This window comes from Denticeps clupeoides, chromosome 5, assembly GCF_900700375.1.
Source record: "Denticeps clupeoides chromosome 5, fDenClu1.1, whole genome shotgun sequence".
Taxonomy (NCBI): Eukaryota; Metazoa; Chordata; class Actinopteri; order Clupeiformes; family Denticipitidae; genus Denticeps; species Denticeps clupeoides.
In genome coordinates, this window is record NC_041711.1 from 26,330,541 (window position 1) to 26,345,721 (window position 15,181).

At 42.0% G+C, this 15,181-nt stretch overlaps 2 protein-coding genes across 4 annotated transcripts; both read right to left on the minus strand.

Annotated features, from left to right (window-relative positions):
- Positions 1–2,081: 2,081 nt before the first annotated feature.
- Positions 2,082–4,400, minus strand: nsmce2 (NSE2 SUMO ligase component of SMC5/6 complex). Of its 2 annotated transcripts, none has more exons than XM_028981198.1 (7): positions 4,269–4,400; positions 3,940–4,178; positions 3,739–3,845; positions 3,543–3,665; positions 3,357–3,443; positions 2,838–2,944; positions 2,082–2,344 (listed from the first exon to the last, which is right to left on the minus strand). In XM_028981198.1, the coding sequence occupies exons 2-7, from the start codon at positions 4,052–4,054 to the stop codon at positions 2,233–2,235; spliced, it is 651 nt and encodes a 216-aa protein (XP_028837031.1). In that variant the 5' UTR covers positions 4,055–4,178; positions 4,269–4,400; the 3' UTR covers positions 2,082–2,232. The 2 variants fall into 2 exon arrangements, with proteins under 2 accessions (XP_028837031.1, XP_028837030.1); XM_028981197.1 differs by having other exon boundaries at positions 3,357–3,448; positions 3,521–3,665.
- A 542-nt stretch (positions 4,401–4,942) lies between these two features.
- Positions 4,943–15,153, minus strand: washc5 (WASH complex subunit 5). 2 transcript variants are annotated; one of them, XM_028980114.1, is made up of 29 exons: positions 15,096–15,153; positions 14,718–14,951; positions 14,489–14,634; positions 14,184–14,268; positions 13,722–13,822; positions 13,165–13,357; positions 12,808–12,960; positions 12,516–12,629; positions 12,032–12,203; positions 11,786–11,913; positions 11,555–11,684; positions 10,737–10,849; positions 10,458–10,624; positions 10,001–10,076; positions 9,772–9,882; positions 9,518–9,658; positions 9,057–9,137; positions 8,826–8,927; positions 8,570–8,749; positions 8,007–8,131; positions 7,770–7,932; positions 6,589–6,691; positions 6,414–6,493; positions 6,238–6,341; positions 5,966–6,095; positions 5,742–5,838; positions 5,444–5,597; positions 5,249–5,336; positions 4,943–5,162 (listed from the first exon to the last, which is right to left on the minus strand). In XM_028980114.1, exons 2-29 carry the CDS (start codon positions 14,901–14,903, stop codon positions 5,106–5,108), a joined length of 3,480 nt encoding a protein of 1,159 aa, XP_028835947.1. In that variant the 5' UTR covers positions 14,904–14,951; positions 15,096–15,153; the 3' UTR covers positions 4,943–5,105. The 2 variants fall into 2 exon arrangements, with proteins under 2 accessions (XP_028835947.1, XP_028835949.1); XM_028980116.1 differs by having other exon boundaries at positions 5,106–5,162; positions 14,718–14,983; positions 15,096–15,149.
- Between the last annotated feature and the right edge of the window lie 28 nt (positions 15,154–15,181).

Consider the following 15,181-nt stretch of genomic DNA (forward strand, 5'->3'; position numbering starts at 1 on the left):
TTTGTCCCATGTTTTACCTGTGTATGATTGTACAAAGCTGCCCTGTTTGTATCTGTTCTGCATTGGGTTATTGTTGGGTGGTGTTTCCTGTAATAAATGCCCTGTCTTGTGATGTCATGTGTATGCATCCTCCATTTCAGACAAGCATGACATAAATACTGTATGTACTCTACCCCTCCTTTCTCTCCCTTGTCCAAGGACAAATTAAAATACTATTAAAACATCTCAATTCATCCATCCAAACATGGGAAATAGCCCACCATCAACTTATAACAAGCAAGTCTCATTTAAAAAGATCAAGTGATCTTCATTAGATCAGTTCTTTTGACAATTGGGAACAATGGGAAAGAGCCTAAAAATGATGGATACTCCTGAAATGGTCATAATTATCTCAAAAACTGAGAAAATGATTTGCGTTTTATTGTCAAAAAAAGTCAATGTACGGCCCTGACTAAAGCATATTTCATTGCTCATTGGGGTCATGCCAATGTTTAGGCACATTACAAAATGCAGATATAAAATAGACATAAAAATAGACATAAAAGCAGCTGTAGGCCCTAGACCTAAATTAATGCAAGTTCATCCTATATTATCTGAGTCTCTAGTTTCAAAAACAGAAAGACAAAAAGAAAAATCTAATGATAGGACGAGGACAGGATGGTACGGAAGGATATGAAACACTGTTGGGGGGGTTATCTGCCCTGTAAACTCATTATCATAAAACAAGATGAGATTTGATGAGAGGAGACACCCTGATGGGAACAATTTCAGCTGTTGCTGGGTTTATGTATGAACCATTCTGGTCCCACTGCCGTTCTCCAAAGGCAGAATATGCATTGAGACAGTTCAGTCAGTCTGAACATTCAAGGTATTTCAATAAAATTGAAGAGAAGTCCATCTGTGACCAAGAAGTTAGCATCAACACTGGAAGCAGGTCAACCACAGAGCTGTGTTTTGATGTGTTGTGGTGGCGTAGAGGAATACTGTCTGTATTTTAGCAGGAAGACTGCTCTCTTGTGGACAGTTCTTAGATGCGCAATGTTAACCAATTATGTTAAATAAATGTTCAAATAAGATATAGATTTGGATAAATATAACACTTCTTTTACTCCTGTTTTGTTTCTTGAGACATTAGACACTACTAACAGTTACCTTGAGACACTTTAGAATACATACTTGAGGGTGCATAACTGCCTATTTTAACACAATTTTACAGTCATTCACAAGGAAGATTTTCCTGCAAACGTTCAGATTATGTTAATTAATTAAGATGGAGCTGAAGGCATGTGATCCTACAGGGTATTTATATTTCCATAAACAGGGAAATTGAATCTTTGGCCTAATTGTAATGTTTTGCATGTGTTTATATTGTATTTTAATGAATATTGTCTTGGTTGTCTATCCTCAATATAATAAAGTGGCTTCTATGCACGTGTTATGCAAGTGTCAAAATGTAAATAATAAATAAAATGTTTATTAAAAATTGTATAAACTGCAGTACACTGCTTACAATGTAGTCCTTAAATAGACTAAGCACACTGTAGTGATGTTCACACACATTCATTCCAGTAATATTGTTTCAACAACAGATCTGTTCATCTGCCCATCCCAGCAAAACCAACTGACTCCGTCTGACTCGGCAACCTCTGAATCATCTAAAGTACCTCACTTCCTCTGTACCTACAGGAAAGGTGAGTCGTCGGTCGGTTTGCACACGCATTTGAGTTGCATAATCACCAGTTCCGGGAGTAACAACTCACAGATACTCAGAGTTTATGATTATACCCCATTACATGGCAAACTAGTTAAATACCTTTACATGTATTCTGCTTGCTATAATTCACTTTTTCACAGATGGGATTTTTTTGTTTGATTTAAACATCAATAATTGTATGAAACACTTTTGCGAAGTGCACCATCAATCATGAATGAATATCATCAATGATATTTCACAGACATTCTTGCACATGTAGATAAATAATCTAAAATTTCCAAAAGTGATTATAACAACGCAGAAAAATTAGAATTTTGTATTTCTTCTCAGGTCCGACCAGGTTCTGCTCAGTACCAACAAGAACGTGTAATATTTAAAAATATTTATTTACAAAACAATGAAAAAATAATATATATCTTCAAATACAAAATCGGGGGAACAAAAACATGCAATAGGCACTACCTATTTAATAAAAAAAAATAACAATTTAACCAAATGTTATGTAAAGCATGCTTTGTTCATGTCTTAGAATTCTGCCTCTTATGGGCTTGGATCTTCCGCTTCAAGATTGGATCCGGGAGCAGATCTTCAGGGTTCACATCTTGGTTGCCACAGCCAACTACAGGACACCTGTTGAGATAGGAGGAGACATCCCGTCTACACTTTGTTAGTTATGCCCAGAGGGTAAAACACTCACCTATGAACCCCACTTATCACTATACTGATTTGCTCCAGTGGGACTAGCCCTGAGACTCCTGATCATAATTGTCATCTAAATGCCACATAATGTAACGTAAAGCCACCTTCTAGCCCTTCATTATTATTTGACAGCTGGACACCTGCTTTCTGGTGTGATAATAATCTAAGTTGTTCTGCTCTGTTTTTCTAATGCAACAGCTAACATGACAACAAGTCAGTCGTCGTGGTGCTGTTGTACTCCACACCCAAAAGACATCTCATCCATGGTTATCAGGGAGCTGCAGACTACAGCTGATTCACGCAATAAACCAATAAAGGACTACAAGGGTTAAAGCAGCCAATAAAGCAGCCAACATTCCAATATGTTTAGAACATGCAAGATTATAGTCTACTTATGAATGAGAGAATGGCATGGTTGACCCACCTGAATTTCTTGTGATTTTTTTGTTGTCTCTGAATCATAGCCAGAACAGCACTTTCATCATAGTGATGCTGACACTTCCTGTTTTTAACTGGGTTCACCATCTCGACCTGTGTGGGCAAGAAAACACAAGGTTACCTTGGATGAAATAAGTGACTTCCAATTATACTATTGGAGATAGTATGATTAATTAGAGACTAATTACAGAACTGTAGTGGTTTTCTAATACCCCTGGCTGCTGGAAGCTGTGACCAGGTTCTGGATTCAGAGGTTATAGACAATGAACGGGTAAGTGAGTGACTAATTACAGCTGGTTAATACATTTAACTATTTTTTACTGTGATCATCTGATCACCTATTTGCACCATATGTATTATTATTAAAATGGTCATGCTCATCATATTCAGTTGCGTTTGTGCTCTGTAATTAAATAAATATTTAAGTAGAGTCACCTCTCAAAATATGCAAATTAAGGAATCATTACTTTCTGAAACAATGCACTGCAGGACTCCAGGGTCTTACCTGGGTGAGGGGACAGGTGTAGTTAGGCTGACTTTGGGTAACAGTTATCTCCTCGTCCTGTTCCTCATCATCTCCTCCCTCTGACTGCTTTTCTAAACATGGGCACATAAAAAATATTAAGTAATACAGCTTTAACAATCAGCACGAACACATTTCAGACTGACCTTGATCCAAAATTTTCTTTACACTGTTCTTGAAGGCCACCACCTTGGTGTGACTGTTTAAGTCTGAGACTCTGGATTTCAGTGCTTCGAATTCTGTTTGAAAAGAGCTCTTCAAAGAAAGAATGACATCTGGATCCTGGGTGACCTACCACAAGGAGATAAGAAGTCAGCAGAAAGACCGCCAGCATTTTTCCCACAAGCAAAGCAGCTCAACGTACCTGTGCAGTTACTGTCTGAACAGCCTCCATAAAACAAGTCATATCGCTGTCAAGTTTTGCACATTCCATCATCATCCCCTGCAATTTGTTTTGGTCATCATCTCTGCCTGTATATTGGTAATGGGTCAGTTTAATGTCACTGAATAACATAGCATGGCAGAGACATCTTAACACCTCTTTGCCCATTAGATCCATTCTTACCTTGAGCCTCGACCAGGTCCAGGGCAACCTCGGTCACAATGTCCATGGCAGTGTTGATGTCCCCCTGACATGTCTTCAGGGTAGACAAAGTGGACTGGACTGTGCTCATAGACATCCTCCTGTCTCCAGATGTATCGGAATCAGCTGATCTGCACCAAGCAGGAGACTCACGACGAGTCGCGGCGACAAATTAGAGACTTCTGTATTCTTTATTAGAATCCACAGGGTTATTCAGTGAACTGAAAACAGAAAACAAGTGTACCAAAGACGGTTTACTTTTGAACTGATTTAAAAAAAAAAAAAAAAAAAAAGGGGTTCTAAGAACTCACTTTAAAATGCGAAGATTTTTTTTACAGCACCTGCTCCGCCATAAAAGAAATTTGCTTCCGGGTGAACCTTGCCGTCAAAATAAAAGTCCCATCTGCCATTCACCGCCCTCATTCTCCAGCTCCAGATCATTCTGTTGCTCATCCTGTATACCAACGTTCTGGGAAAAATACTCAGTTACTAAATATGTGGGACTTACATGAATGCTCATTGGTGGCCTAGCGGCCCCGTGATCAAACGGTTGCCGGTTCGAATCCCGATTCGCCGAGGTGCCACTGAGCAAAGCACCGTCCCCACACACTACTCCCCGGGCGTCTGTCATGGTTGCCCACTGCTCACCAAGGGTGATTGTTTAAATGCAGAAGACACATTTTGTTGTGTCACCGTGTGCTGTGCTGCAGTGTTTCCACAATCACCTCATGGTTAAATGCAGAGGACACATTTCATTGTGTCACTATGTGCTGTGCTGCAGTGTTTCATTTCACTTTCATCTGTTTCTTTCTCAAGTCTGGTCCAGTTGTCCGTTTTTTTAGATAACCATGACCTGGGTGACTGAGAACCTTCACAGATAGAAGTGCAACTTTTTACCTTCAACAACTTCACAATAACCAATTAGCTTGTGTGTCAACAGTGTGACTGAACAGACAGTGTTTCACTCAAAGAAGGACAAAGCAGATTTGTGTAAAGTTGATATTTATCAGTTATTGGCAATACATTTCTTACAGTGAAAAACTGTTGAAAATTTCACGTCATGGATTTATTAGTGCAGACACTGAAGGCAGTTATAACAAAGAAATGGACAAGGAGGAGACAATCTGAAGAAGGCATTATTGAGACTCTCACAGGACAGTCCTGAATTCATCAAAAATGAAACTGGGAATGTGAGCCTCTGCCACCTGACAGGGAAAAAACAGAAATAGCAACATCAATATTTAAAACCATTTTTTATGCTTTAATGAGCAGAAAATGCAACGTTTTGTACCTTCCGTGGCAGTTTTGTGTAGCGCACGTAGTCTTCCAGGAACATCAGTGCACCCACAACATCTGAGGGCATGTCAGGTATCTTCTGACTGTAAAGCCAATCAAAATCTTATTGAAAATTGTGTAACTTCACTCACTTTGTAACCACAACTGGCACACACACACGTTGCTCAAACAGTCATGTTTAATTCTTAACCTGGTGCACTGTTCCATGATGGAGCGGATGAACTGGCCAATCAGGGCCAGGAATTGCTCTGTATATCTGGAGTGAAACTGCTTGAGGAGGGTGAGCAGTCCCAACACCAGTGGTGGCCAATCTACAGGGTCAGCAGGCTTCTTGCAGGTCATTCCTGTTAGAATGAGTTCAGTAAGCATGGTCTTATATACGAAAGCATATCAAAATGTTACAGTAAGGGCCATAAGTTGAAAATACATATGTGTGGACACCATTACAGTTGAAACATGCACAGGTAGAGAAATGTGAACGATCGAACCTTGGTTTTTGCTGTACTGCAGCTTGGGCAGCTGAGCAATGAGGAAGAGGAAGTTCACAATGGGGAAGTAGGGTAAGCGCTTTGTTGTGATGTAGATCTAAACCAAGCGCACAAGCAAAAACTGGCATCAGAACTATAAGGCACTTCTTACAAAGGAAAATGAAACGTAGGCTGAAATACATGAATGTGTTGTGCATCTTTATTACTGTGGACGTATGGCTGACCTTACTGAGCGGATTATGGATACCAGCCGCCTCCAAATATGCTGTGATCTCATACAGGAGAGTGTTGTCCTCTTTAGGGTAAGGCAGTGATGGGTCCTGGTAGTGTGCTTCAATATCAGCCAGCAGAGATCTACAGACAGACTCAAAAGTATTAGGTTAGAATCGAGGGGACAGTTGCCATGACCAGTCAAACAGAAAGGATCCATATGTTTCATCAATTAAAAAAAAAACGTTTCTGGTTAAAAGAGCAGCTAAAATGGATTTGGTCTGACCTGTTCAGATTGTCCAGTGCTGCGGCGAGGTGCTTCGAGTCAAACTTGCAGGAGTAGTTGAGCTCGTGGGCAATCTGCTGCCTCAGGATCTGCATCTGGCCAACCTGGTTAAAAGATCAATGTGTAATACTTGCTGTATTTCTTTTCTGATTACACAGCTACTTAAAATCACATACCTTCATTATGCTCTCTAAATATGCTGGCCAGATCTTCTGGGTTTTAGCCACTGCGTTGGCATACACTTTGCTGGCATTTGCTTAAAAGAAACAGTAAAGAGGCAAATGATAAAATAAAACTGGTCAGATGTACTTGTTAATGTTGAAATAACGTGCTTACGAACATTGTACTAACCAACGATGCCTTTCACAGGGTTCACAGCATTCAGCAAGGCTTTGAAAACATCAACCACAACTTTGTCCTTGAAAATGGACTTCTGTAGCATGGTCAGGAAGTTCTAAAGTAGAAGAAGAAGTATATTGAATAACAAATCATATTGTTACAATGACAAATGGTTAAATGAAGCGAAAGTGACAGCACACAGCACACAGTGACACAATGAAATGTGTCCTCTGCTTTTAACCATCACCCTTTGTGAGCAGTGGGCAGCCATGACGGGTGGCCGGGGAGCAGTGTGTGGGGACGGTGCTTTGCTCAGTGGTACCTTGGCGGATCAGGATTCGAACCAGCAACCTTCTGATTACGGTTCCTTAACCACTAGGCCACCACTGTCCCAAAAGCACACGTCAGAAACAGGATTTGAACTCATGCCTCCATGGGGAGACCAGAAAGCCCTCGAAAGGAATTTCACCTAGAGCCTTGAGCCATTATGACTGAACAGGCAAGAAACTTGGCAATTTTGTCAGCCGGTCCTGTGTTGCACAAAATGGTACTATGGATAACAGTCCCAACAATGAACCAGAAGACCTCAAAGTCACAGGTTCAAACCCCACTTACTACTGTTGTGTCCGTGAGCAAGACACTTAACCCTGATTGTAAGTTGCTCTGTAAATGTACTTCAGATAAGGCTGTTGTCAAGGTCTTGCAACCAAAGATGCAGCCTGTGTCTACTGACTAGACAATGAAAATAGTTTTACACAACCCCAACAGCGTGGTCGTGAAATTAAGGAACAGCAAAAAAGAAGAAATGCCTGTGGAGTTCAGTAGAGGTCTAGTATTTACAGTATAAAACCAACAACTGCCAAAGCACAATTCATCATGTTCTGCAGCCTCACAATGGTGGCGTTCTTCTAGGCCGGTGCCATCATTGTACAGTCTGCATACCAGTCATAGGAAAGATCCAAGCCCAGTGTGATTTGTAATAGTATTAATATTTCCAGTTGAGCTAGAACAGTCTGTAGCAGGCATTACATTTCTGTAATTAGATGACTGTGTAATCTTATGCCTTCTGCATGTCTAAAGTAACAGGTCTTGTGGGATGAAGCGAACCTGCACATTATGAGGCAGGTGATATAAGTATAAAGCCTCAGGACTGTGACAACATCTTATCTTATGGCATTGTCTTAAAGTAGTACCTGCAGCTCCTTTACGATCATGAAACAGATGAGACGGTCTAGTCCATTAAGGCCAAACGTCCCCAGTGTGCTCTGAATCTCCGAGAAGAGTCTGTTGTTGGTGACCTCCTGGTGAGTCCTCATGTCATACCATGTATTCATCTGATCAATGTAGCATGTCACTCTGTAAAATATTCAGAAAGTAAGACTAGAGCCAAAAATTTTCACTGCGTTCCCCAGCGTTCCAAGCCGACTCACTTTGGGTCTGTGATCCGAAGAATTTCTCTGCACAGACGTCCAATGAATGTGGCAGACTCATCTACAGAAGGGTACTTAGGAATTGGGATGTGCGCTGACTGGTAGACACTTTGCCAGTCTTGAATCTGAGAACACATTGTACTGCGCATTTAACAACTTACCACAAAACAACTCACAGAATTGGTCACATTTTTGGACACATCTAAGTGTGGAGCCTTGGTAGAATAAGGTCAAAAGGTGTCCTCAGGTAAGAAACATGATCTTTAATGACAAACCGCATGAAGGAGAATGCATGGAAACTGTCAATCATCAGGCTCCTCCTCTTTAAGCTCTGTTTAAAGATAGTGTTTGATAATGTTCACGGTCACACAAATTACACAGATAGCAACCAGGCTATCAGGCTATCTTTTATGTAAATCCTACATATGCCTTTGATCTTACGCTAGCGAACAAACCCCACGTTTAGTGTGCAACACTGTGATAAGCGCCAGTTTGAAAATAGTGCCCATAGTGTCCAGAAGTTTGACTGGCACTGTAGATTTTGAAGGAAGAACTATCCCAACCTTGGTCCTCAGGAAACTGTTGCACTCCTGTTCCACATTGTAGTTTATGATGCGGGACACCTCCTCCTGCCAGATCTTGAGGCCGTATATGCTAACGTAGTCCTGAATGTACTCAAAGGAGCGGTAGAAACCATCCATGGTGGCGGCCATTTCCTTCAGCTTGGGCATCAGTTCACTGGGCTGCAAGAGCAGAGTGTCAGCATCAGGCAGTTTAAGATGAGTGTATTACAGTGTAGTATAACCTGAATAAGTCTACCTTGGCTTTAGGGTTGAAGATAAGGCCTTTATGAAGTGCATAAGCCACACGTCTCACAAGTTCCTTCCTGATGCCATCTTCCAAGAGCTGCTTTGGATCAACCTGATGAAAAAAAAATCACATTTAAAAAGATGAATATGCAGTTAAGGTATCTATGCAATACAGTAGAAGAACATTTAGTCTTGGAATGTAATACGTGAGACTATGGGTGTAAAAGAGCAGATTGTGTACCTTGATGATGCCAACCAGTGTTGTCTTCATCATCAGAATCCCTTCGGTGAAAATGGAGATGTCGTGAGTAAGTTTGGCCACCTACAAACGCAAAAATGGGTATATCATGTAATTATGCTTTATTTTCTTGTTCCTACACCAGTGGCAAGGTATGAGCCTTATCTGCCTGACAAGAGTGGCAGGAAATATTAAACCCTCAAAGTAGAAACAGTATGCCGGTAAGGATAAAGTGCAGGTGCATTACCAACAGAACATACATGAATGTATAATAAGATTATGTTTATTATATTATAATAAACATATATGAGTATAGTATGGATAGTCACAGTTGCAAAATAAGATGCAGGCCTAGGTTTCTTACGCCAGGTAGCACAACTCGGTTTACTAAAAATCAGCATATGACATTGACGTGCACAAACACAAAAACCTGATCATAACCGTGATACCCCATTATTCCTCACCTCATATCGGGCCAATAGCTGAGCATAGTCCTTCAGTTTGTCCTTGTCCAGCCTAGTGGGTACCTCCATTATGTCGTGGATTTGCAGCTTGATGATTTTGGCCAGAGACGTGAACATGCTTTCTGGAATAATCTGCAATACCTGTTGGCAGATAGACGTGGAACAGAAAATGTTAGAGCACAAATCCATTATGTTTGAATGTGAATCTTTTCTGTCTTTTACAAAGAAAATGCCTTTATAAGCATTAACTCCACCTTTCTCACGTAGGCCACCAACTCTCCCGAGTAGTACTGGGAGACACTGAGCAGGTCTGGGCTGTTGGCCTGGTTGATTCTCAGCAGCGGGAGATCCAATGCTGACGCTAACTGTTGTATTAGCACAAGCACGATCATGTCAAGGGCAATATAAACAGTTATTACCCTTTACTTGAAGAGTCCTGGTCTCAAATAATGCTCTCTGCATGCTCGATCTCAAAAGCTGTACCTTGAGGAAAGTGGCTCGCAGTTTGGTCACCATCGATGGATTGGCCCTGATGCTCTCTTGCATGATAGACGTGAAGCTGTTAGATGTTAAATATGACATATTATACACTACAACGGTCTAGAGATGGAAAGTTGTGCAAAATACAGAAAGGAAGACTAGAATATTAGCAATCTTTCTGTTTATTAGCAATATTAGCAATCTTTCTGTAGGGTGGTAGTGGCCTAGTGGGTAACACACTTGCCCATGAACCAGAAGACCCAGGTTCAAACCCCACTCACTACCATTGTGTCCCTGAGCAAGACACTTAACCCTAAGTTGCTCCAGGGGGGAACTGTACCTGTAACTACTGATTGTAAGTCGCTCTGGATAAGGGTGTCCGATAAATGCTGTAAATGTGTAAGGAGTTTATGGCACATTTGTATTATTATTGTGATTATTATTACTGGTAGGGCTCTACCTGTCTATCAGCTGCCAGGCATAAGAGAGATCCCCCACAATCTGCATGGTTATGAGCACCTCCTCTTTAATGTTGATGGTGCGGATCATCTGGTGCAGGAACTTGCGGGTGTCGGCCAGGAACTGGCACACCTGAAGGTTGGACTCCAGCTGGTGAAACTCCTGTACCTGAAAGCAGAGAGAGGTTGAAACTGCCTTCCTCTTCCAAAATTCTACATTGCTGCAAGGCAGACTTTTGTTTATCCTTGGTGAAATGGCGACCTTGTGCTTTCATTCCTACCTCCACCAGGGCCTGAATCAGCTGCACGGTCTTCCTCCCTGCCGCTGTGGCGTCCTCGTAGTTCAGAGACTCAATCTGTTTGGAAATTTCTCTGAACCAAGCCTGCAGATTTTCTGTAACGTGTGGGAGAAATAAGCAGCAGCTGTCACCTTGTGTACCACTAGAAGGAGCTAGAGTGCCACCAGTGTGCCACTGTTTGAATCAATGTGTTAAAGTGAAGTGATTGTCACTTGTGATTCAGCACACGGTGCACACAGTGAAATTTGTCCTCTGCATTTAACTCATCACCCTGAGTGAGCAGTGGGCAGCCATGACATGCGCCTGGGGAGCAGTGTGTGGGGACAGTGCTTTGCTCAGTGGCACCTCGGTGGATCACTCACTCACTATTCTTAGCCGCTGAATCCTAAACAGGGTGGTGGCTTCTAGAGCCATTCCACTGGGTTAAGGGCAGGGACTTTCCCAAGGTACACAAAGACCTTTCACTTACACACACAAACCAATTGTAATTGGTGTGTGCATGTGTGTGTGCAAACGTCATCCATACAGTCAACCCATTGCTGCTTTTCACTATGGACCTGTGCAATCACCAACCTACCAAATAGTTTCACTTATTCCTACTGACTAAAGTCCTTCCCCCTAGTATATTTATAATGTCCTTGTATATACCCCTCAATATATACTGTTTTTCTATCTTGTACCTACACTTGTCACTTTTCTTGTGGCACTTTTGTGGCCTTGCTAGCTAATTATGTTGTCCAGGCAAATGTACAATGACATTAAAAAAGTAGGGGGATTTGTGAACATCTTTCCCAAGGTACCATTCTTCTCCACTCGGGTAAGGGGTTTGACTCCAGAAAAAACCTCTGCCAGCTCGGTCATCCTCTCTGAGCCCTCCTTCTTGTAGCTCTCCCACTTCAGCTGTTTCTCCACCAACATCTGCTTGAACATCTGAACAAGTATTTGAACAAAAAAAAACATCTCTTAGGGTTTAATAGGAAAACTACTCTAAATAAAGCAACTCTGTACAGGACAGATTGTAGCACACGTACCTCTTTCAGTACAAACTCAAACTGGGCCGTGTCCAGCAGAAGCTGGAAGAGAATCTTTGAGTTGTACTTGGAGTCAGCGAGTACTTGATCTTTAATCTGACGTAGTCTTTTGTTATTTGGATCATAGGCTGCAACATGAATTGGTTGCACGGGGGAAAAGGTGGGAAAGTGTGTTGAGCTTTATGTAAGTAAAAGTAGAATAACTCTATTAGTAGAATACTAATAATACTAATACTAATAATTCACCTGACTCTGCTGTGTGGAGCATGAGCCAGCGGATGGAGACGTTGCAGTCTCGCAGGCAGTTGAGCAGCTTGGGGATGTTGTCCAGAACGATCTCCTCCCGCAGAAATCCCTCCTTCAGTAGCTGCAGCACCTGAGACCTCAGGGTGTCGACACTGGCAGCGTAGCGGCAGGACTGCAGGGGGAGAAGAGCAAACAAGGGCTGCATGCTACGCCTCAAGGAATCCACCCCCACTTGTATCTGTTGTCTGGACTACACTTTTCATGCAGCATTTCTAAATCTCATTCTCTTAAAAATACAGTAAGACAGAAAAGGAATATTTGGGACCAGGACATACAAGTACTAGGTGGTGCTACCCTGTTACATCTCACTCATCAGAAATTATGGTTTTGGAATGATGGTAAACCTATTTGCCAACTTTATGCCTTCTTCTCTGTGGGTAGCTAATGATACTACATATTTAGTCGCTCCGAGCTTCCACCGTACCTGTTCTTTGACATTAGCCACGTCCAGGGTGTAGTTCAGAGCTGTCTTAGCTGCCTTGTAGGGTTCCCACGCCTCAATCAAGTTCACAGTGATGCCCATGTATACGCTGATTACCTAAAGAAACGATGAGAAAATCTATTACATTACACATTATACATAAACATTGATATCTGGGTTAATAAAAAAGTATGAAGACTGAACAGGACACGCCCCATCCTTTATTAATATGGAATTTTATCTGCAAATTTTTTCTGCACCCCCAATAACAGGTTTTCAACTATAGGTCTCTTACCCAGTTATCTGGGAAGTATTTGTCCACAATCTCTCTCATCTTAGCCTGCTGGGTGTGTAGGATGGAGGGACTGAAGTATAAACACACGTACAGCATGGCGGCCTGATTGGCCAGAGCTGTACTACGGTGTTCAGGAAGTGGGTAGGCAGACACCTGTTTTCAAAAGTGGAAAAACACATTATTATTATTATTAGTTAAATTACTAATTAATTTCTCATTTAGAACCAATACATTGGCACTGAGTTCCAATTTGGTGTAGATTATTGTTCTAAACCCTTAACCAATATGACCAATTCTTAATAAAAAGACTGAACAACAGACAGTTTTTCCCAAAAAAAATGCAGATTAGACCCTTGCCTGGTTGTAGATGTCGTCTGAACGGAGCCTCCCGATCACCATGTTGATGAAGGTGGAGCTGATGGGGACTCTCTGGAAGTAGCTCTCAGGGTAGTTAGCAGGTCTCTTGGATCCAGGCTGGCTTGAGTATCCCGTGCTTCTCAGGAGCTTGCATATATCATCCAGGTTGGAGTCGGCCGAAGATCGTGCGGCACTGTGCACAGAGGCAAAATTCTGTTTAACTTCAGTCAACCTGAAGCTGGAGGCCTTCCAGCCAGGATGCTTAACTCTATTCCTGGCTTAATAACCCTTATAATTCATAGAGGGTCCAAACGAAATAATAGTGTGGCTCACGAGCATCTATGAATATGACAGGGGGAAATAAAAATCTAAAGGATGTATAGTTCAGAGCCTTTCCAAACCATGCAACTCACAACACAGTACTAATGATAACAAACGTGAATGTCTAACTTTACACAAAAGAAATGGACGGTGAGGTCATCAATTTCAAAATGTCTTTATGAAACATATGAAAAGTATTTATGTGGTAAAATATTGTAAGCGCAGCGTCGGTGTACCTGTATCTGTAGTAAGACACCAGCATCCTCTCCCTGACTTCACCTTCAATTTTCTGATCGACGACCAGCAGCATGACCCCATACAGGTAGAGTGCCTCACACTGCAGAGACAGACACAACATTCAAACAACAGCATGCTTATGTTTATTAATATTGTAGAAATTAAAGTGGGTGAATAACAACAATTACACAAAAACTCTGAGGCACCAATTCAAAGCGAAGAAAAAAATGTTTATCTAACTTGCCTGCATGTCAAATCCTGATATATATGTATGTATGTGTGTGATAAACAATATTGTTCTCACTTGAATCATTGTTATTTGACCGTTTTTTGACCACTTTTTGATAGTCCTGTCCTGAACAATTTTATAGTTATTGATGGAGAGAATTTTTTTAAAAATAATTTCACTACTGTCTAAAACTTCAACACAGTGCTGCATGTTATTTGCTTGGAACCCTTACCAAAAGCTGTTTTCCATCTTCATTCAGAAGAACCGTTTCCAGGGTCTGCTGTATATAAACCCCTTCATTCAGGTCATCCAAGTACCTTCAAACAACAAGTTAAATGCTCAAATGCTCAAAGCACAGTGCATGGTGCAAACAATGAAATGTGTCCTCTGGTGAGCAGTGTGCAGCCATGAAAGGCGCCCGGGGAGCAGTGAGCGTTTGTACTGGTGGGATTCGAGCCTTCCAATTACGGGTCTGCTCCCTTACCCACTAGGCCACCACTGACCACTGTGCAAGGTAGCAAGACGTGGGTTATTTACCTTGTAAGATCCACAATGTATTTGTGGACACTTTCAAATGCCAGGTAAAAACGTGACAAGATCTCAATGTTATTTTCCCTAAATTCTTCGTCGAGGTCTTGAAGCTCTGGCTTGGCTTCCAGTTTCCCCTCGTAGTACTCCAGACCCTGACAACAACAACAAAAAAAAACGATCATCGATCACAAGCTCGACGTTACTGAGAAAAAAGTGAAGCTGCGCTCAGACTCGCCTTGAAGTAGCTGAAGTCGCAGATGATGTCGCCGTATTTCTGCTGGTCGCTCCTGTCTCGGAGCCTGAACACCGGCGGGACGAACTCGGAGAGACGCAGCAGCTCCGCGATGATGGCGTTCCCCCGCGACACGATGCGCAGGACCGCCTGGCCGCACGAGTTGTTGTCCGCAAGAAAGTCCACCATGGCTGCAGAACGGGACCGATTTTATCCGGCCGTCATGGGGAGAGATTCCTGTTCAACCAGTCACGACACGAATAACATTTCTGAAAATGCAAAAAGAACCGCTGCTGCTGCTGCAAAATCTTTATCCAAAAGCACATTTGCAAGCGTTTAATAGGCAAGACTGCGGTAATTCATGCTTTGTATTCATCTCACCACCCGAAAGGCCCTTTTCTGTTCCTGTTTACAGTCACGTGATCAATGGGTCACATGACCCCGTCTTCTCCGCCAATACGAGCAGC